Genomic DNA, 18,470 nt, shown 5'->3' on the forward strand with positions numbered 1-18,470 from the left:
ATTGACTTGCATTGTGGCAATGACACACTCAATAATGAGGTAAATTTTAATTCATCCCATTGTCAGGATAGCAATCCCTCTCATCCACAATGATCACTGATATCACTATTTAAACACAAAGTGATCATTATTCTAAAAGTTTACCTTTTAAATGTGATGCTAATATTGGGATGTTCACTTCAAATATATTCTGCTGTAGCAGCTGAAGTATGCTTCTTTGCATATTTATGATCAAATTGCAATCACAGTAGTGGAATTAGCCGTCGCAGTTGGCTTATTAGCCAGAGTGTGATGCAGAATTGCGTCAATGGTGGGGTTTAATACCTATGCCAGCCATGGTCGTTCATGGAGATCTGACTCCTCACCTTGTCTCATGCTTGTGGACGGTGTCTCTCAAGCTGTTGTGTGGTCTGTTTAGCTCAATTGGTTGGTTGACTGGTTTGTGATGCAGAGTGATCAACTCTGCAACAGTGTGGATTCAATTCCTGTACTGGTTGATGTTATTCACAAAGTCCTCGAATTTTACTCCTCGTCTGAGGTGTGGTGATCCTCAGGTTAAATCACCACCTATTAGGAAGAGAGAGTCTATGGTCATCTGGGACTATGGTAACTTTACCTAGAGTGCCCTGATGGCATTACTGCCTCACAGCAGGTTCTATTCTGGCTTCAGGAAACTGTCTGTGTAGAATTTTCATGTTCTCCCCACGTCTGCATGGATTTCTTCTGGGTGCTCTGGTTTTCTCTCACAGTCCAAAGGTGTGTAGGTTAAGTTGATAGGCCATGCTAAATTGACCCTAGTTTCAGGGAGATAAGCAGGGTAAATATGTGGGACTAAGTGGGATTGTTGTCTTTGCACAATCAGTGGGTCGAATGACCTCCTTTTGCACTGTCGGGATTCTATGATTCCAAGCCATATATATAAAACCAATGATCTTTCTCCCCAGTGGAGAGAGATGCCTTTGTGGATTATGGCTAATTTCTTTACCTCACTATCAGTTTTTAAAAATATTTTTAGGAGTTTGTTAAAAGTTTTTGTCCTTCATTTTCTTTATTGAAAATAGATGACAGAGGCAGCATGTTGGCACAGCCATTACCACTGCTTCCTCACAGCACCAGGGACTGGGGTTTGATTCCCAGCTTGGGTCACTGTCTGTGCGGAGTTTGCACATTCTCCTTGTGTCTGTGTGGGTTTCTTCCGGGTGCTCCGGTTTCCTCCCCCAGTCCGAAAGACATACTAGTTAGGTGCATTTGCCATGCTAAATTATCCCTCAGTGTACCGAGCAGGCGCCGGAGTGTGGCGACTAGAGGATTTTCACAGTAACTTCAATGCAGCATTATTGTAAGCCTACCTGTAACAGTAATGAATACGCTTTTTAAAAAAAAGATAGCCATAAGACTGAATGGGCCACTCAGTTACAAGACAGTCTTCGAATCACACATGATGAAAACACAATGGCCCATTAGCAAAAACTTATACTTACATTTACTAGATCCAATAAATCATCCATCACAGTGATACTTGTCTTTCTGCATTTCATTGGCTGATTAGAGCACCCTGATGTTGTGAAAGGTGTTATTTGAATTCAAGTACTTCATTGTTGCATCATGATTCCCTCTGCCCTTATCTAAACTAAATATTACTCAATGCCACGTTAAAGGAACATGAAACAGAAAGGACATTGGCAATGATTTATTTAAACTATTATTTAAAACACTTTATTAATTCTTTCCTATGAGCATCCAACTCACCTTTGTTCTGCAGCCTGATCAAAGGACAAATGTTGAGTTTTAGTTAGTTTCGAGTCATGGATATGTTTATTGCCAATTTCTACAGGCACTCATTGGTGTTCATCCTTAAACACTATGCTTTGAAATGTATTTCCCAGAGTGTGAATTGGGTGAACTGATAAATAAGAGTTCTGTTAACACTGAAACCTCGATCTCAGTGAAAGTCTTTTCTTTAATGTTTCTGGCCTATTTCACCAGTGTTGCTGATCAGTTTATCTGGAGTGGTGACTGCTTTGTTTCTTTTATGGGTCAAACACTTCTTACTGTGATAATCTCAGCTCCAATAAAATTCTTAAATAGTGTTTATTAAAGGGCTGCTAAGAGCAAATGAAGATTTCCATGTTTGTATGTTGTTAGTCTTACTTGTACAATTCCTCTGATAAAGGCTTTAATGGTAGACACTTGGTTAAAGAATTAAGTTGGTAATATTGTTATGTTTTGGGAATGTATTTTGAATTTAGCTAAAATGTTTACAATGTACAGCGGTATGGGAAAGGGAGGGGAATGCCACTAATTACTTGGAGAGCCAATGCAGACACTATGGACAAAATGGCCCTGTTCTGTACAGTAACAATCCTGGATTCTGTGTTTCTATAAAATGGAGGAATGAAAGGGGTATTGTGAAACTTGTTCTGAATTTTGCTGGCAACAAACATGGATGGCTTGGTTCTTAATCACTAAAGAGGTACTTAAGTTATCTTATTGTGAAGAAAATGCAAGATCTTCTCATCGGTAAACTATGACCAGGGCAGTTGTGTTGATGGGAGTAGACTATGAGTCTCTAAGTCATAAAGAGGTGTGTTAGCAATATCAGTTTTTGTAAAAACGCATGCTTTAAACTATCTATTTAACTTCAATGTAGAATGGAATTGGGGTTCTAAAAGAAAGCAAATTAATATTTCTGCTTGGATACAAGGCTTTTGTGACTCCAATTGGAATGGAGATAGGCTCTGAGAAGGGAAGAGTCCATTACAGGCAATTATAGTATTGGGTTTCAAGACATTTCTTAAGATATCCCTGGCTACTTACAAGTAGGTTAGTCTACAGGAATCCGGGAGAGAGAAAAAGACAGAGCAGAAACATAGGGGCAGCTATCCTGTATCTTAAGCAGAGAAATGCTGGCTCTGTGGATCAACATGGATGGGATCTGGACTTCAGATTGAAGAGGCTGATTTTGTGAATAACTTTGAAAAATTTGCCTAGCTTGTCTATAGGGAAAAATCTCCAATCCATTCTTCACCAACAGAATCAGTTTGGCAATTAGAACAAGCCATTGGGAGACGAGAATTACTTTATGCTGGTTCCCAGAGAATGAAGTGTCCACTTCCATGACAGAGTGAAGTATAACTGTGGAGGGGGATTTTAAGTCAGAAGGTATCGGACAACGTAGAGAGCTTGGGTAAGATATTCTGTCAGAGAGTTGATGCAGACTCAATGGGCTGAATGGTCTCCTTCTGCACTGTAGGGATTCTATGATTCTATTCTATGAAAAAGAACAAAGAATGAAGAAAGTTACAGCACAGAAACAGGCCCTTCTGCCCTCTAAGACTGCACCAACCATACTGCCTGTGTGAACTAAAAGCCCCTACCGTTCTGGGGACCATATCCCTCTATTCTCATCCTATTTATGTATTTGTCAAGACGCCCCTCAAAACCACTATCATATCTGCTTTCACTACTACCCCGGGCAGCGGGTTCCAGGCACCCACCACTTTCAGTGTAAAAAGCTTGCCTCTCTCCTACAAACCTTGCCCTTCGCACCTTAAACCTGTGCCCCCTAGTAATTGACTCTTGCAGCTTGGGAAAAAGCTTCTGGCCATCCACTTTTTCCACATCCCTCATAATCTTGTGGACTTCTATCAGGTTACCCCTCAACCTCTGTTGTTCTAGTGAGAACAAACCAAGTTTTTTCAATCTTTCCTCATAGCTAATGCCCTCCATGCCAGGCAACATCCTGGTGAATTTTTTCTGTACCCTCTCCAAAGCCTCCACATCCTTCTGGTAGTATGGTGGCCAGAATTGAACACTAGTGCAGCCCAACTAAGGTTCTATAAAGCTGCAGTATGACTTGCCAATTTTTAAACTCAATGCCCTGGCCAATGAAGGCAACCATGCCGTATGCCTTCTTGACTATCTTCTCCACTTGCATTGCCACTTTCAATGACATGTGTACCTGTACACCCAGATCCTTCTGCCTATCAATACTCTTAAGGGTTCTGCCATTTATTATATATTTTCCATCTGTTTTAGATCTTCCAAAATGCATTACCTCACATTTGTCTGGATTCAACTCCATTTGCCATCTCTCTGCCCAAGTCTCTAACCAATCTATACCCTGCTGTATCCTCTGACAGTCCTCATCACTATCTGCAATGCCACCAATTTTTTTGTTCTACGCAAACTTACTAATTAAATCAGTTACATTTTCCTCCAAATAATTTATATGTATTACAAACAGAAAAGATGCCAGCATTGATCCCTGAGGAACGCCATTTGTCACAACCCTCCATTCAGAAACACAACCTTCCATGGCTATCCTCTGTCTTCTATAACCAGGACAGTTCTGTATCCATCTTGCTAGCTCCCATGTGACTTCACCTTCTGTAACAGTCTGCCACGAGGGACCTTGTAAAAGGCCTTACTGAAGTTCACTTAGACAACATCCGCTGCCCTACCGTCATTAATCATCCCCATTTACTTTCATAGACGGCAAATAACGTCCTATACCCCTAATTGACCATCTGACAACACTGGCTCATCCTGCCACCCTTGATCCACCACACGGCCTTGATTTATCCTATCTTCAATCCATCATAACCCCTAGACCCATCTTAACCCTTGACCTATCCTACCCCTCTCAACCTATCCTACTCCCCACTGCAATCCTCTCTGTTTACTTTACACATTTAATTTCTCCCTGGCTTATCAAATTGGCTGAGACCTTTAAACTTACCTGCTTTACGGTAACTAGTGCAGTAAAAAGTGGGTGCACTGTCACACCCCCAGTGCTGCTACAGTGCATTAGATGAGTTCAGGAGCCGATATGCTGCACATTTCTCATTGGATCCAAGTAGGGAGGTTGGGAGAGAAATCTGCAGCTCCAATTCAGCTAAGTAAAATGAACAGAGTGACAATCTGACTGTGATTGTTATTCAGTGGAAGTTCAATCCCTCAATCAACACGGGCAGCACTGTGGCATAGTGGTTAGCGCTGTTGCCTCACTGCACCAGGGAATCAGGTTCAATTTCAGCCTCAAGTAGTTGTCTGTATACAGTTTGCACTCTCTCATGTTTTCCTCTGGGTGCTCTGGTTTCCGCCCACAGTCCAAAGATGTGTGGCCTAGATTGATTGGCCATGCTAAATTGCCCCTTAGTGTCAGGGGGATTAGCAGGGTAAATATGCGGGGCTATGAGGATATATAGTGCTTCAGTGAGATTGTTGTCAGTGTGGGCTTGATGGGCTGAATGGCCTCTTCTGTACTGTATTCGATGATTCTATGAACATTGCCATATTTAGAAGGTGAAGGCCAGTAGTTTGGATTCATGAACAAAAAATAAGAATCTTTCTGTAGAAAACTGTTAAAAAAATCTTGAAATATGATGAGTGTTTTTTAAAAGCCAATCTTATCATATTCTCTCTGCTTACAGCAAAATGTCATTTCCTCTTTCATGTTACACTTCTGGTAAATACTGCTCTTATCGCTGTAATCATTCTTTTACAGCTGTGCGATGCACTCACACTATTCAGACTCATCAACAAGATCACAGGGGTGTGGTAGTGCAATGAAAAGCAGTCACTCCAAATGAATATGGGACGCGATATCATTTAATCTTTTGATTCCGCCCTTTACATCCTTCTGACTGCTGCATGAAATGAACAATTTCTGATCATAATCACTGCTCCCATATTTTTCAAACAAGTGTGGGTTGTCATTTATTTCTCTTGGCCCATCTTTTGCTACTTTTCATATTGCATTACAATGCCTGTCTACAGCCTTGTAACATCTTCTCTTTAGTTACTCAACCTCTCCCATCACCCATTCTTCCACAAATCTTCCTTTTTGTTCATTCCTTCCCTCCTTCCACCTTTCTCTACCTCTCAGCCTGCTCAAAACCTCTTACATCTCTAGCTTTTTCCTGTTCTAATGAAATGTCAGAGACCTGAACTTCTAACTTGGTTTCTTTATCCACAGATGCTGGGGTTTCCTTTTTTTTTAATTTCTGATTTCCAGCAGCTTCAGTATGACACTTTTATATTACTGTTTAACGCACTATGTCCTCACTCCTCCTTCAGATATACTCAACTTCTTCTGCTGGGAAAAAGATACAAAAGTCTAAGGTCAGTATCAACCAACTCAAGAACAGCTTCTTCCCTGCTGCTATCACTTTTGAATGGATCTACCTTACATTAAGTTGATCTTTCTTGGCATCCTAGCCATGACTGTAACACTACACTCTGCACCCTTTCCTGTCCTTTTCTATGTACGGTATGTTTTGTCTGCATAGCATGCAAGAAGCAATTCTTTTCATTGTCTACTAAATACACGTGACAATAATAATAAATCAAATCAAATTAAATCAAAATGTTCTGCTCTTCTCTGTGATGAGATTTCGAATTCCCTTTCTGTGTTTGAACAGTTCTCTACCGGAACTCAATTTCAGTTTTTTCACCAACTGTCTCCAGCTCTGATTTATTCCACATAGATTTTAGCTGGAATTCCACTCTTCTTGTTTCTGGTCCATCCCTGACTACAGATATTACCAATGTTCCACAAACTACTGCTGCTCACCACATCTTGAGATTCACACTCAATGCCGTACACTGCCGTATGTATATGTATGTTCTCTATCTTGCTGAACAGTGTGACTCACCCGATCTCAAAGTTGTCCTGACCTGCAGTTCCATATCATCCTTTGCCTAGCTCAATGAAACTTTTTATAACAAAGTTTTTTCTTCCTTCTGAGTGATAAGCATCACAAGTTTCAACAACTCAGGGATGCCAACACTTCTCTGGATTTTTTCTTCCCCTCACCTTCCTCTGACTGAATTTCTCCTTCTAATCACAAGGCAGACCGTGAATCTTCCTGCCCCAGACTTAATGAAGGCAGAGGCGACTGGGCATCGGCCCTCCACCAGGCACTCTCTCACCTCAGGGATGGACATTTATTCCACCTATGAAATACAAATTGCCTAATTTCCCTCATGGTAACTCAGTCAAATTCTCTGGTTCGTGTGGAATCCAACAATGAAAGAAAACAAAAACGCTGCAGGGTAAAGCACAAGATTAATTTTATTCGGATAAGTAACATAAGTGAAATTATCATTTGAAGTGATACATATTTTTCTGCAAAATTACTTGAAGAGACCTATTTAATTATTGTTGCTCTGTGTTTTTCCTCGATAGTGTTGTGGTTAAGCTAGTTGGCTGAATACATGATTTAGGTGTGGAAAGAAGACCAAGAGAGATCTGTTGAAAAAAACTGATCTGGTTCCGGCCACTGCTCTTGCTTCTCCTCATCACTGGATTGGTCACTATCTTCATCCTCGCAAGAAATCATTGCATTCGGACCAGTGATCTCATCTGCTTTTCCCTCCGATGTTGATCCTTCGTTCTTCTCTTTCACCAGTTTATTGTAACATAATGTGCATACCCTTAACGGCTTCGAGGACAACTTAGGCAAGAGAAATTTGTGTCTTGAACAAGAATGGCATACCACGAAGCCACACTTGCGACAATGATGTCTGCGGATTAACGTATTGAATTTCCTTTGAGTGCATCGCATGCAGATTTCAGTCATCCTGTCTGGTACCCAAGGGGCTGCATGTTCAGTTGACGGTCTCCTTCCGGTCTTTTCCAACAGTTTTTTGACACAGTTGTTAATATGCCTCATCCAGTCTTCTTTTTCAACGCGGGTTGCAGCACACACAACAAATGATTTTCGTGAGGTTTTTATCATCCATTGATTCTTCAGACAGTCATCATCTTCACAGTCCTCAACAGTGACATCTTCCAGCGGGATTATCTGTTGGTTGGTGTATTTCCTCTTGAGGATGACAACAGTTCCATATACCAGGATGTCATTGAACAGGAAAAACATTCGGGGCTTTGTCTTCTTGCGGCAGACTTTTGTCAATAATCCTTCACCCACAAGTACTCGTCCTTGCAGGGTCAAGGGTTGACCGGCTCCTCTGAAGCAATTTTCAACTGCGAGAATTCGTTGCGCATTGATTTCTGTATTTACCAGGCAGTCCACCATCCTATTCACAGGCCTGTTCTGCCAAGCTTGTTCCTGTTGTTCAAGAGAGGGAGAAATAAAAAGCTATTGGTGATTCACTTCTTAATTTGTTTTGCAGATGTTACAGACACAACGCTATGAAGATGAAGACTGAATATTTATCCAGTAAACATCCCTGTTACCAAAAAACTCTGAAGGATTTCATTGAATCGTAGAATCCTACAGTGCAGAAGGAGGTCACTCGGCCCATCGAGCCTGCGCTGACAACAATCCCAGCCAGGACCGATCCCTGTAACACCATGTATTTACTCTGCTAAGCCCCCTGATGCTAAGTGTCAATTTAGCATGGGCAATCAACCTAACACACACACCTCACATTCCTCGTTGGTATAGTGGTTAGTATCCCTGCCTATCATGCAGGAGATGATGTAGAGATGCCGGCGTTGGACTGGGGTAAACACAGTAAGAAGTCTCTGGGTTCATGTTGCACTATCTGTAACCCCCATGACTTGCCTGGGCTTGTAAAATCTCACTTACTGTCCTGTCAGGAGACAATACACATCTCTTTAACCTTTGCTAATGCTATCTCCACTCACATTGCCTGCACCTTTAAGACTTGAATAGCAGGTTAGCTGTAAAGACTTGCATTCTAATTGGTATTCTATAAACTGTGTGTGACTTTATATGTCTTTCTCTGATCAGAACCTTCCACACACCTGACGAAGGAACACCGTTTCTAAAAGCTTGTGGGATTACTGTCAAATAAACTGGTTGGACTTAAACCTGGTGTTGTGAGGCTTCTTATCATGCAGGAGACCAGGGTTCAATTCCCTTTTAATTTTGGGGTGGCATGGTGGCACAGTAGTTAGCACTGCTGCCTCACAGCGCCAGGGACCTGGAGTTGATTCCCAGCTTGGGTCACTGTCTGTGTGGAGTTTGCACATTCTCCCTGCATCTGTGTGGGTTTCATCCAAGTGCTCCGGTTCCCTCCCACAGTCCAAAGATGTGCAGGTTAGGTGCATTGGCAATGCTAAATTTCCCCCTAGTGTCCTGGGATGCATAGGCTAGAGGATTAGTGGGGTAACTATGTGGGTACAGGAATAGGGCCTGGGTGGGACTGTTGTTGATGCAGACTAGATGGGCCGAATGGCCTCCTTCTGCACTAGGATTTCTATGACACTACAACGGGAATCAACTCCAGGTCCCTGGTGCTGTGAGGCAGCAGTGCTAACTACTGTGCCACCATGCCCCCCCAAAATTAAAAGGGAATTGATCTTTGGACTGTGGGAGGAAACTGAAGCACCCGGAGGAAATGCACGCAAACACAGAAGAACATGCAAACTCCACGCAGACAGTGACGTGAGGTTGGAATTGAAGCTGGGTCCCTGGCGTTATGAGGCAGCAATGCTAACCACAGTGCCACCATGTCGCCATCCTTCTTTCATGAATGAAGAAAAAGAAGTCTGAATCTTTATTGTCCCCTATACGGCTCCTGGTCACACACCATTCTTTGGCTGGCTTCGATAAAGACTACCGAGTTTTAATCTACTTTGTCAGACCGTGAAGAACTTTAACTTTCCTTTCCTTCGAGGAAGTATTTATCTTCATTTCATTCCTCTTTGACAAGCCAGCAAAGATTAGCACCTTGTTATGTGAGTTAAATCATTTCCTGACATTAATGTTGTTCCTTTTTTAAATGATTTTGATAAATGCCAAGTGATCATTGCTACAATTTCTTTATGGTTTCAAATTTTATGTTGAATTCCTAATGTGATCATCAAAAGATTAGCAAAATTGATTTAAAAACAAATTATGGTTAAAAACAAAATGGCTAACTTTTAGATTTTTTTTCAATTGTTTTAGTTTAGCTTTGGGAAGTAGTAGTAGAAAAGGTATAGAAATTAGTAATTGCATTAAAACAAAGAATATCAGGTATTCAAATGTAATCATGTAATGCGGTACAATTAATACAGATTATTATTTGCGAAGTACAGTGCGGCCCCCATTATAACACAATGGTCGGGGTCCATAAAATGCTATCGCGAGAAAAGTGGGGCTGTGCTAATTCAGGGTGCTATAGTTACGTTACGGATGATCTCGGTGTCCGTCAGAGCTCTGTTTGTTTATACAATCATTACACGCTTCTTTAACTTTTACAAACCTTTTGATTGGCAGGTCCAGGCTAGTTTAAAACAGACAGTGGGGATGTTTATTTCCACAAACACTTTTATGATCCACTAACTATGAAGTACTTCCTCTTTTGAACACCTGTCTAATGTAGTTTTTTTCTAAGTGAGTACCCCTTTTATCTGAACTGGGCAAGGGGGGAAGCAAGTGTTTTCTGTCGACAATTATTACTAAGGCAGATTATTTTCACTTTAGAAATAGTTTGCAGTAACCAAAAACTTTTCAGTTCCCCGGAAAGAGCAAAACAAAAGGGTCCAATGATTCATTGCGTTATATCCAAATTCGTGCTAAATTGGGGGGCGTTAAATCGGGGTTTCACTGTACAACAAGCGAAAACTTTATTTCATTAATGTGTGAATGATACTTCATTTCAAAAGATATTTCTTTGGACTTTACAAATGCATATAGTTTTATTTTCCATCATTTACACTCCTGCACTCTCTCATTTCTGATGTAAATGCAATATTTACATGAGGTGGCACAGTAGTTAGGGTTCAATTCCTGGCTTGGGTCACTATCTTTGCAGAGTCTGCACATTTTCCCCGTGTCTGCATGGTTTTCCTCTGGGTGCCCTGGTTTCCTCCTACAATCCAAAAGATGTGTGGTTAGGTGCGTTGGCCATGCTAAATTCTCCCTCAGTGTACCTGAACAGGTGCTGGAGTGTGGCAACTATGGGAATTTCCCAGTAACTTCATTGCAGTGTTAATGTAAGCCTACTTGTGCCTAATAAATAAACTTTAAAACTTTACATTACTGATTCTTATCCAATCTTTCTCCTATCAATAAGTTTCTAATTATTCCATCCATCTCAGTGAAACCTTCCACCATTTACACTGTTCCTGACTCTTTCGTATGCCCTCTATTATCTATAATATGCCTCTCTTTCCATTACTTCCATTCTCCCTGAATCTAAGTAAATATCCAAGTATTGGACCACTTCTTTCATGTCTCTCTCAAATATTGTGTGTCTGAAATATTTACATTAATCTCCATGGCAGTTGTTGGTGTTGAATACTAAGACAGTTGCAGCAATGCCATTGTTGTGGGGGTCGTGGAAACCAAGATAGAAGCCATACTCTCAACTTACGCTCAGGATGCAGACCAACTGTGACATCCTGCCAAGCAAAGGAATTACACCATCTACATGCACACCAAGAATAGGAAACACCAGCAGCAGCAACCAAGCCTCCCCTGGTACCACAGTAGAAAACAATAACACTGCAGGGAAATCCATTGTCAAGTTGTCGGACTACACACTTCAACCAGATGAAATCAAAGTTCTCAGGCGAGGGATCAATTTTTGCCCCACTACCAAAATAGACCCCATCAGTCTCGCAGCAGACACAAAGGAATTCATCAGGCGAATGAGGCTGCGGGAGTTCTTCCACAAACCCCAAGAGGCAAACAATTAACTCAATAAGACAGCTAATGAACCGGAACAGCCGACAGAGAGATCCGCAGTGCAGCAACTGAAGAGGAAAGAATCGAACTGGACTCCTCTGGAAGGCCATTGCCCTCGACTTGACATGAATGCCCAAGTCGTCAGGAGGTGCATCAACACCAGATTCATCAACCACACTCACAAGACAGGCCCGAACATCACTCAAGGACAATGCAACGCCATCCATGCTCTCAAGATCAACCGCCACATTGTCATCAAACCAGCAGACAAAGGAGGGGCCATCGTCATACTGAACAGAACAGATTACTGCAAAGATGTGTACCGACAACTGAACAAAGAGGAACACAACAGATAGTTACCCGAGATCCGATCAAAGAACACACCCATCAACTCAACACTCTGATCAATACTTTTTGATCCAGACCTTCAGAGCACCCTCCGTGCTCTCATCTCATGCACTCCCCGTGTTGGAGATCTCTACTGCCTCCTGAAGATAGACAAGGCAAACACGTCCCATCGTATCGGGCAATGGGACCCTGTGCGAGAACCTCTCTGGCTACGTCGAGGGCATCCTGAAATCTATTGTACAGAGAAGCCCCAGCTTTTGTCGCCAAACTACGGACTTCCTACAAAACTCACCACACATGGAGCAGTTGAACCAGGGGCACTCCTTGTCACAATGGATGTCCCAACGCTCTACACCAGCATCCCCCAAGACAGTGGCATTGCTGCAACTGCCTCGGTACGCAATGCTGACAACTGGCAGTTTCCAGATGCAATCTTACAAGTCATCTGCTTCATGCTGGACCATAATAAGAACATAAGAACATAAGAAATAGGAGCAGGAGTAGGCCATCTAGCCCTTCGAGCCTGCCCCGCCATTCAATAAGATCATGGCTGATTTGTCATGGCTCAGTTCCACATTCCCGCCCTCTCCCCATAACCCTTAATCCCCTCTCTTATCAAAAACCCATCAATCCGCGTCTTAAAAATATTTAGCGAGGTAGCCTCCACCACTTCAACAGGCAGAGAATTCCAGAGATTCACCACCCTTTGAGTGAAGAAGTTCCTCCTCAACTCCGTTCTAAACTGCCCCCCCTTTATCTTGAGGCTGTGCCCCCTAGTCCTACTATCCTTTCTGAGTGGGAAGAGTCTCTCCACCTCTATCCTATCTATCCCATTCATCATCTTATACGTCTCAATGAGATCTCCCCTCATTCTTCATAATATCTTCACCTTCAACAACCAGTTCTTCATCCAGACACATGGAGCAGCCACAGGGACCAAATTTGTATCTCAATATGCCAACATCTTCATGCATAGGTTCGAACAAGACTTCTTCACCACACAGGACTTTCAACCGATGCTATACACTAGATACATCAATGGCATTTTCTTCCTTTGGACTCTTGGTGAACAACTATATGAAACAACTATATGATAACATCAACAAGTTCCATCTCACCATCAGACGCACTATGGGCTACTCTTTGGAATCTGTGGCATTCTTGGACACATGCATCTCCATCAAGGATGGTCATCTCAGCACCTCACTGCACTGTAAACCCACAGATAACCTCACAATGCTCCACTTCTCCAACTTTCACGTTAAACACGTTAAAGAAGCCATCCTCTATGGACAAACCCTCTGTATACACAGGATCTGCTCAGATGAGGAGGATCGCAACTGACACCTCCAGACGCTGGAAGATGCCCTCATAAGAACAGGATATGGCACTCAATTCATCGATCAACAGTTCCAACATGCCACAGCAAAAAACCGCACCAACCTCCTCAGAAGACAAACATGGGACACAGTGGACGGAATAACCTTTGTCGTCCAGTACTTCCCTGGAGCGGAGAAGCTATGACATCTCCTCCAGAGCAATCAACAAGTCATTGATGAAGATGACCATCTCACCAAGGACATCCCCATACCGCCACTTCTTGCCTTCAAACAACTGCACAACCTCAAACAGACCATTGTCTGCAGCAAACTACCCAGCCTTCAGGAGAACAGTGACCACAATACCATACAACGCTGCCACAGCAACCTCTGCAAGACGTGCCAGATCATCAACACAGATGCCATCATCTCATGTGAGAACACCATCCACCAGGTACACAGTACATACTCTTGCAACTTGGCCAATGTTGTCTACCTAATATGCGGCAGGAAAGGATATCCTAAGGCATGGTACATTGGGGAGACCATGCAGACGTTGTGACAACGGATGAATGAACACCGCTCGACAATCACCAGGCAAGACTGTTCTCTTCCTGTTGGGGAACACTTCAGCAGTCACGGGCATTCGGCCTCTAATCTTCAGGTAAGCGTTCTCCAAGGTGGCCTTCACAACACATGACAGCACAGAGTCGCTGAGCAGAGACTGATAGCCAAGTTCTGCACACATGAGGACAGCCTCAACCAGGATCTTGGGTTCATGTCATACTATCTGTAACCCCCATGACTTGCCTGGACTTGCAAAATCTCACTAACTGTCCTGTCTGGAGACAATACGCATCTCTTTCACCTGTGCTTAATGCTCTCTCCACTCACATTGACTGTACCTTTAAGGCTTGATTAGCTGTCAAGACTCGCATTCCAATCATTATTCTGTAAATTATATGCCCTGTTTATGAAAAGAACTCCCACTCACCTAACGAAGGAGCAGTGCTCTGAAAGCTAGTGGCGTTTGCTACCAAATAAACCTTGGACTTTAACCTGGTGTTGTAAGACTTCTTACTGTGTTTACCCCAGTCCAATGCCGGCATCTCCACATCATGAAAAATGGTAGCCAGAACACTGGGAGAGCTCCCTTACTCATCTTCAAAAGGTGTCATGGAATCTTTTGTATCCGTCTGAGAGGACAGATGAGACTTTAGTTTAATGTTTCACCTAATAGGTAGCACTTTTTGCAATGCAGCATTCCTTCAGTAAATCTGTGCCAGTCTAGATTATGTGCTTAAATGGGGCTTGAACCCACAACCTCTGACTCAAGCATAAGAGTAAAAAGTCTGACAACACCAGGTTTTAGTCCAACCGATTTATTTGATAATAGACTCACAAGCTTGTGAGTCAATTATCAAATAAATCGGTTGGACTAAAACCTGGTGTTGTCAGACTTTTTACTGTGTTTATGCCAGTCCAACGCTGGCATACCCACATCAAGCATAAGAGTGCATTCTTTCAGAATGCACAGCTGGTGCCTGACTCAAGATGGGAAATTATTACCAAACTTATTGGGCAATGCTATGCAATTTTGCTTAACTGCCAACATTTAATAGTCATCATGTATTTTGTGGCAGAAAAGGCTCATGACACTGCTCATTCCATAGAAAGTATCCTTCCCAGATAAATCGCAGCTTGGTGTGTCTCCTGCTCTGGCCAAAACCTCAAGAAACTACAAAGGGTTGTGAACGCAAACCAACCTCCACCCATTGACTCCATCCATACTTCCTGCCGCCTCAGAAAAGCAGCCAGCATAATCAAGGACCCCACGCACCCCGGACAGACTCCCTTCCATGTTCTTCCACCAGGAAAAAGATACAAAAGTCTGTTAACAATCATCAACTGACTCAAGAACAGTTTCCTCCCTGCTGCCATCAGACTTTTGAATGGGACTGCCATATACCAAGTTGATCTTTCTCTACATCTTATCTATGACTGCAACACTATATTCTGCACCCTCTCCTTTCTTTGTCTCCTATCTACCCTATGAACGGTATGTTTTGTCTGTATTGCACACAAGAAACAATACTTTTCACAGTATGCCAATGCATGTGATAGTAACAAATCAAATCAAATCAAAAGTCCCTTCAAGTTTGTCTGTAGGATAAATAAATATTTTGTTTTTAAAAGGAGAAATTATTTTCTTTTCAACGACAGAGGTAAAATAGTTGCGTTTATATATACTGACTTTTTGTTTGGAAAGATAACTACATAACTGATGTCAAAAGTTAAGGAGATACCAAAGCCAACCTTGATGAATTAGTTTATTCCTGTCAAGGCATCACCAAGTCAAAGCTGTTACCGTCATTGTCACCGCAGGGCCAGGGAAAAGAATACTAGCCAGGGGTTTATTGCTAGCTAGTAATTGCGGTTGCAAGATGCCTTATGTAGATTTTGTGTTCAAAATATTAGGGTTAATATCAGTGCTGACTGTTATTCAAGAATAAATTAGAGAACAACTTCTAGTGACCACGCATACACAGTTAAATGTGTCAATTAGAAAGTTGCTATATTCCCCTGTTCCTTTGAAGCTGTGCTATACTGTAACTCAGAGGGTCGGCATTGAAGCACATAAAATGTATAAAGTTGCAATGCCTACCCAGTAGACAGCCACCAAACACACCAGAAAAAATTCCGGCTCATCCAGTTAACTGTGAGTGAATACTTAACAGCACAGTAAGTCTTAATTAAAGCCAAACAGTCTTTCTGATACTGAAAATATAATTTCACAAACCGACAGCCTGTTTTCCGTCCCCTGGAATCAAATTTTCGTTGACTCCAGATGAACAACAACAGTAACAAATAACTTGAATTTATATAGTACTTTTAACTTCATAAAATGTCTTCAGGAACTTCACAGGAGGTTTAAGAGATAAACAAGTTGTGACCCTTACCTCTGGTGCTGTCTCATTTATTATAATTGGCTGCCTTTATGCTAAGTATCTTATACACTGACCAGTTTTGGAATGCAGAACTAAAGGTGTGTACTGCCCGTAATGTAGTTAAACAGGTCTTTCAGAAAATAATCAACAGATCTGACTTGTGTCAAAGGGTATATTGTTGTTTTATGAAAAATGTTCTTGCCAAGCTGGTTATTCTATTTGTGTTATGCATACTTTCAGCAACAAGTCAGACCAGCTCAACAAACCTGATATACTTTGGTGGAGAATCTGACTTTCCATTTGAACATTGATTTTGATTTCCCAATATTATGTTATATTTGTTTCAGTGTATATCTGTGTAATTATTCACACGTAATGGAATAATTCTAATCAGAATTATTCAACATTGCAATTCTATTTATTTTTAACTTAAAGAACTTCACTGGTTTTAATTGTATCAAGTATTCACTTTCTGCTTTTCGATATGGAGAAGCGACGAAGAAGATTTTTAGGAACAGGATGTGCTCACATCTGGAAGAGAATAGGCTTATTAATGATAGCAGCAAGGCTTTGTGAAGGGGAGGTCGTATCTCACAAACTTGATTGAGTTCTTTGAGGAAGTGACAAGAAAAAATTGACCTGGACAGGACAGTGAATGTTGTACACATGGACTTTAAGGTTCTTCATGGCAGGCTGGTACAGAAGGGGAAGTCATATGGGATCCGAGGTGAACTGGTAAGATAGATACAAAACTGACATGGGTATAGAAAGCAGAGTGTAACAGTGGAAGGGTACTTTTCTAACTGAAGGTCTGTGACAAGCGGTGTTGTACAAGGACCAGTGTTGGGACCTCTGTTGTTTGTAATGTATAAATGATTTGCAGGGAAATGTAGGTGATCTGATTAGTAAATTTGCAGATGATACAAAAACTGGGGGCACTGAGCGGGATTATCAGAGATACAGCATGATATAAATTGGCTGGAGACCTGGGCCGAAAGATGGCAGATGGAATTTAAGCTGGACCAATGTGAGATGATGCGATTAGGAAGGTCTACTATAAAGGAAAATTTACAATAAATGGTAGAGCCCTTAGAAATATTAGCGTACAGAGGGATCTAGACATGCAAATCCACAGTTCCCTGAAGGTGGCAACTCAGTTGGACAAGGTGGTCAAGAAGGTGTATAGCATGCTGGCCTTCATCGGTTGGGGCATTGAGTATAGGAATTGGAAAATTATGTTGCAGCTGTAAAAGACTTTGGTTAGGCCGCATTTGGAGTATTGTGTACAATTCTGGTTGCCACAGTACCAGAAGGATGAAGATCCTTTGGAAAGGGTGCAGAAGAGATTTATCAGGATGTTGCCTGGTTTGGAGGATATGAACTATGAAGAAAGGTTGAACAAACTTGGATTGTTTTCATTGGCACATCGGAAGATGAGGGGAGACCTGATAGAAGTTTACAAGATTATGACAGAGTCGGGTAGAGTGGATAGTCAGACTCTTTTTCCCAGTGTTGAAGAATCAACTGCTTGTGGGCATAGGTTGAAAGTGAGAGGGCGAAGGTTTAAAAGGGATATAAGGGGCTAGGTTTTCACGCAGAAGGTGGTGAATGTGCTGTCAGAGGTGGTGGTGGAAGCAGATTCTATAACAATGTTCAAGAGGCATCTGAATAGATACATGAATAGGCAGGGAATAGAGGGATATGGACCATGTAGAGGCAAGAAAATATTAGATTAGAGAGGCATCTGTGACAGCACAGACTTGGTGGGCCAAAGGACCTGTTCCTGTGCTATACTGTTCTTTGTTCTTCGATATGCCTTGGGAGGATGATTTTCTGTTGTAAATGCGGATAAGATATTTGGATGTCTACTTATTCAACAATAACCTACTTGATAATGAGGTCCCTCCTTATTCTGGGTCAGGGTTAACCCTTGATCTTGTGTGAAAGTGGCTAACTCGGTATGTGTTCTAATTTGGTATGCTCGATGATGAGATTTTGCAGAGTTCTATGTTTAAACATGAACCCTTTATTAGTAGTCTAAAAAATTAATTAATGAAGAAGGCCATCGGAGTATGAGAAGGTCAGAGTGTGTGTGTCAGGTACACTCCCAGTTTAAGGGTGCTCACTCATTCACCCCTATCTAATGGCCTGAATTTTCCACTAGTTCCTGCCAGTGGGATCTTCTGGCGGCAGGGATGCATACAAGGGAAAGCCTATTGATAGCGGCAGGACGAGAAGAGCCC

General features: G+C 42.0%; 1 protein-coding gene across 1 annotated transcript; it reads right to left on the bottom strand.

Annotated features, from left to right (window-relative positions):
• Window positions 1-7,060: 7,060 nt before the first annotated feature.
• plekhf1 (pleckstrin homology domain containing, family F (with FYVE domain) member 1) lies at window positions 7,061-15,529 on the bottom strand. The gene is made up of 2 exons (XM_080186938.1): window positions 15,046-15,529; window positions 7,061-8,078 (listed from the first exon to the last, which is right to left on the bottom strand). Exon 2 carries the CDS (start codon window positions 8,043-8,045, stop codon window positions 7,227-7,229), a length of 819 nt encoding a protein of 272 aa, XP_080043064.1. The 5' UTR covers window positions 8,046-8,078; window positions 15,046-15,529; the 3' UTR covers window positions 7,061-7,226.
• Window positions 15,530-18,470: the final 2,941 nt, after the last annotated feature.

The sequence above is a fragment of the Carcharhinus amblyrhynchos genome, chromosome 4 (assembly GCF_965287045.1).
Source record: "Carcharhinus amblyrhynchos chromosome 4, sCarAmb.v2.hapA, whole genome shotgun sequence".
Taxonomy (NCBI): Eukaryota; Metazoa; Chordata; class Chondrichthyes; order Carcharhiniformes; family Carcharhinidae; genus Carcharhinus; species Carcharhinus amblyrhynchos.

What these genes read in the sequence shown, in the direction of transcription:
- plekhf1 (XM_080186938.1), bottom strand. Translation starts at nt 8,045, where the DNA reads ATGGTGGACTGCCTGGTAAATACAGAAATCAATGCGCAACGAATTCTC.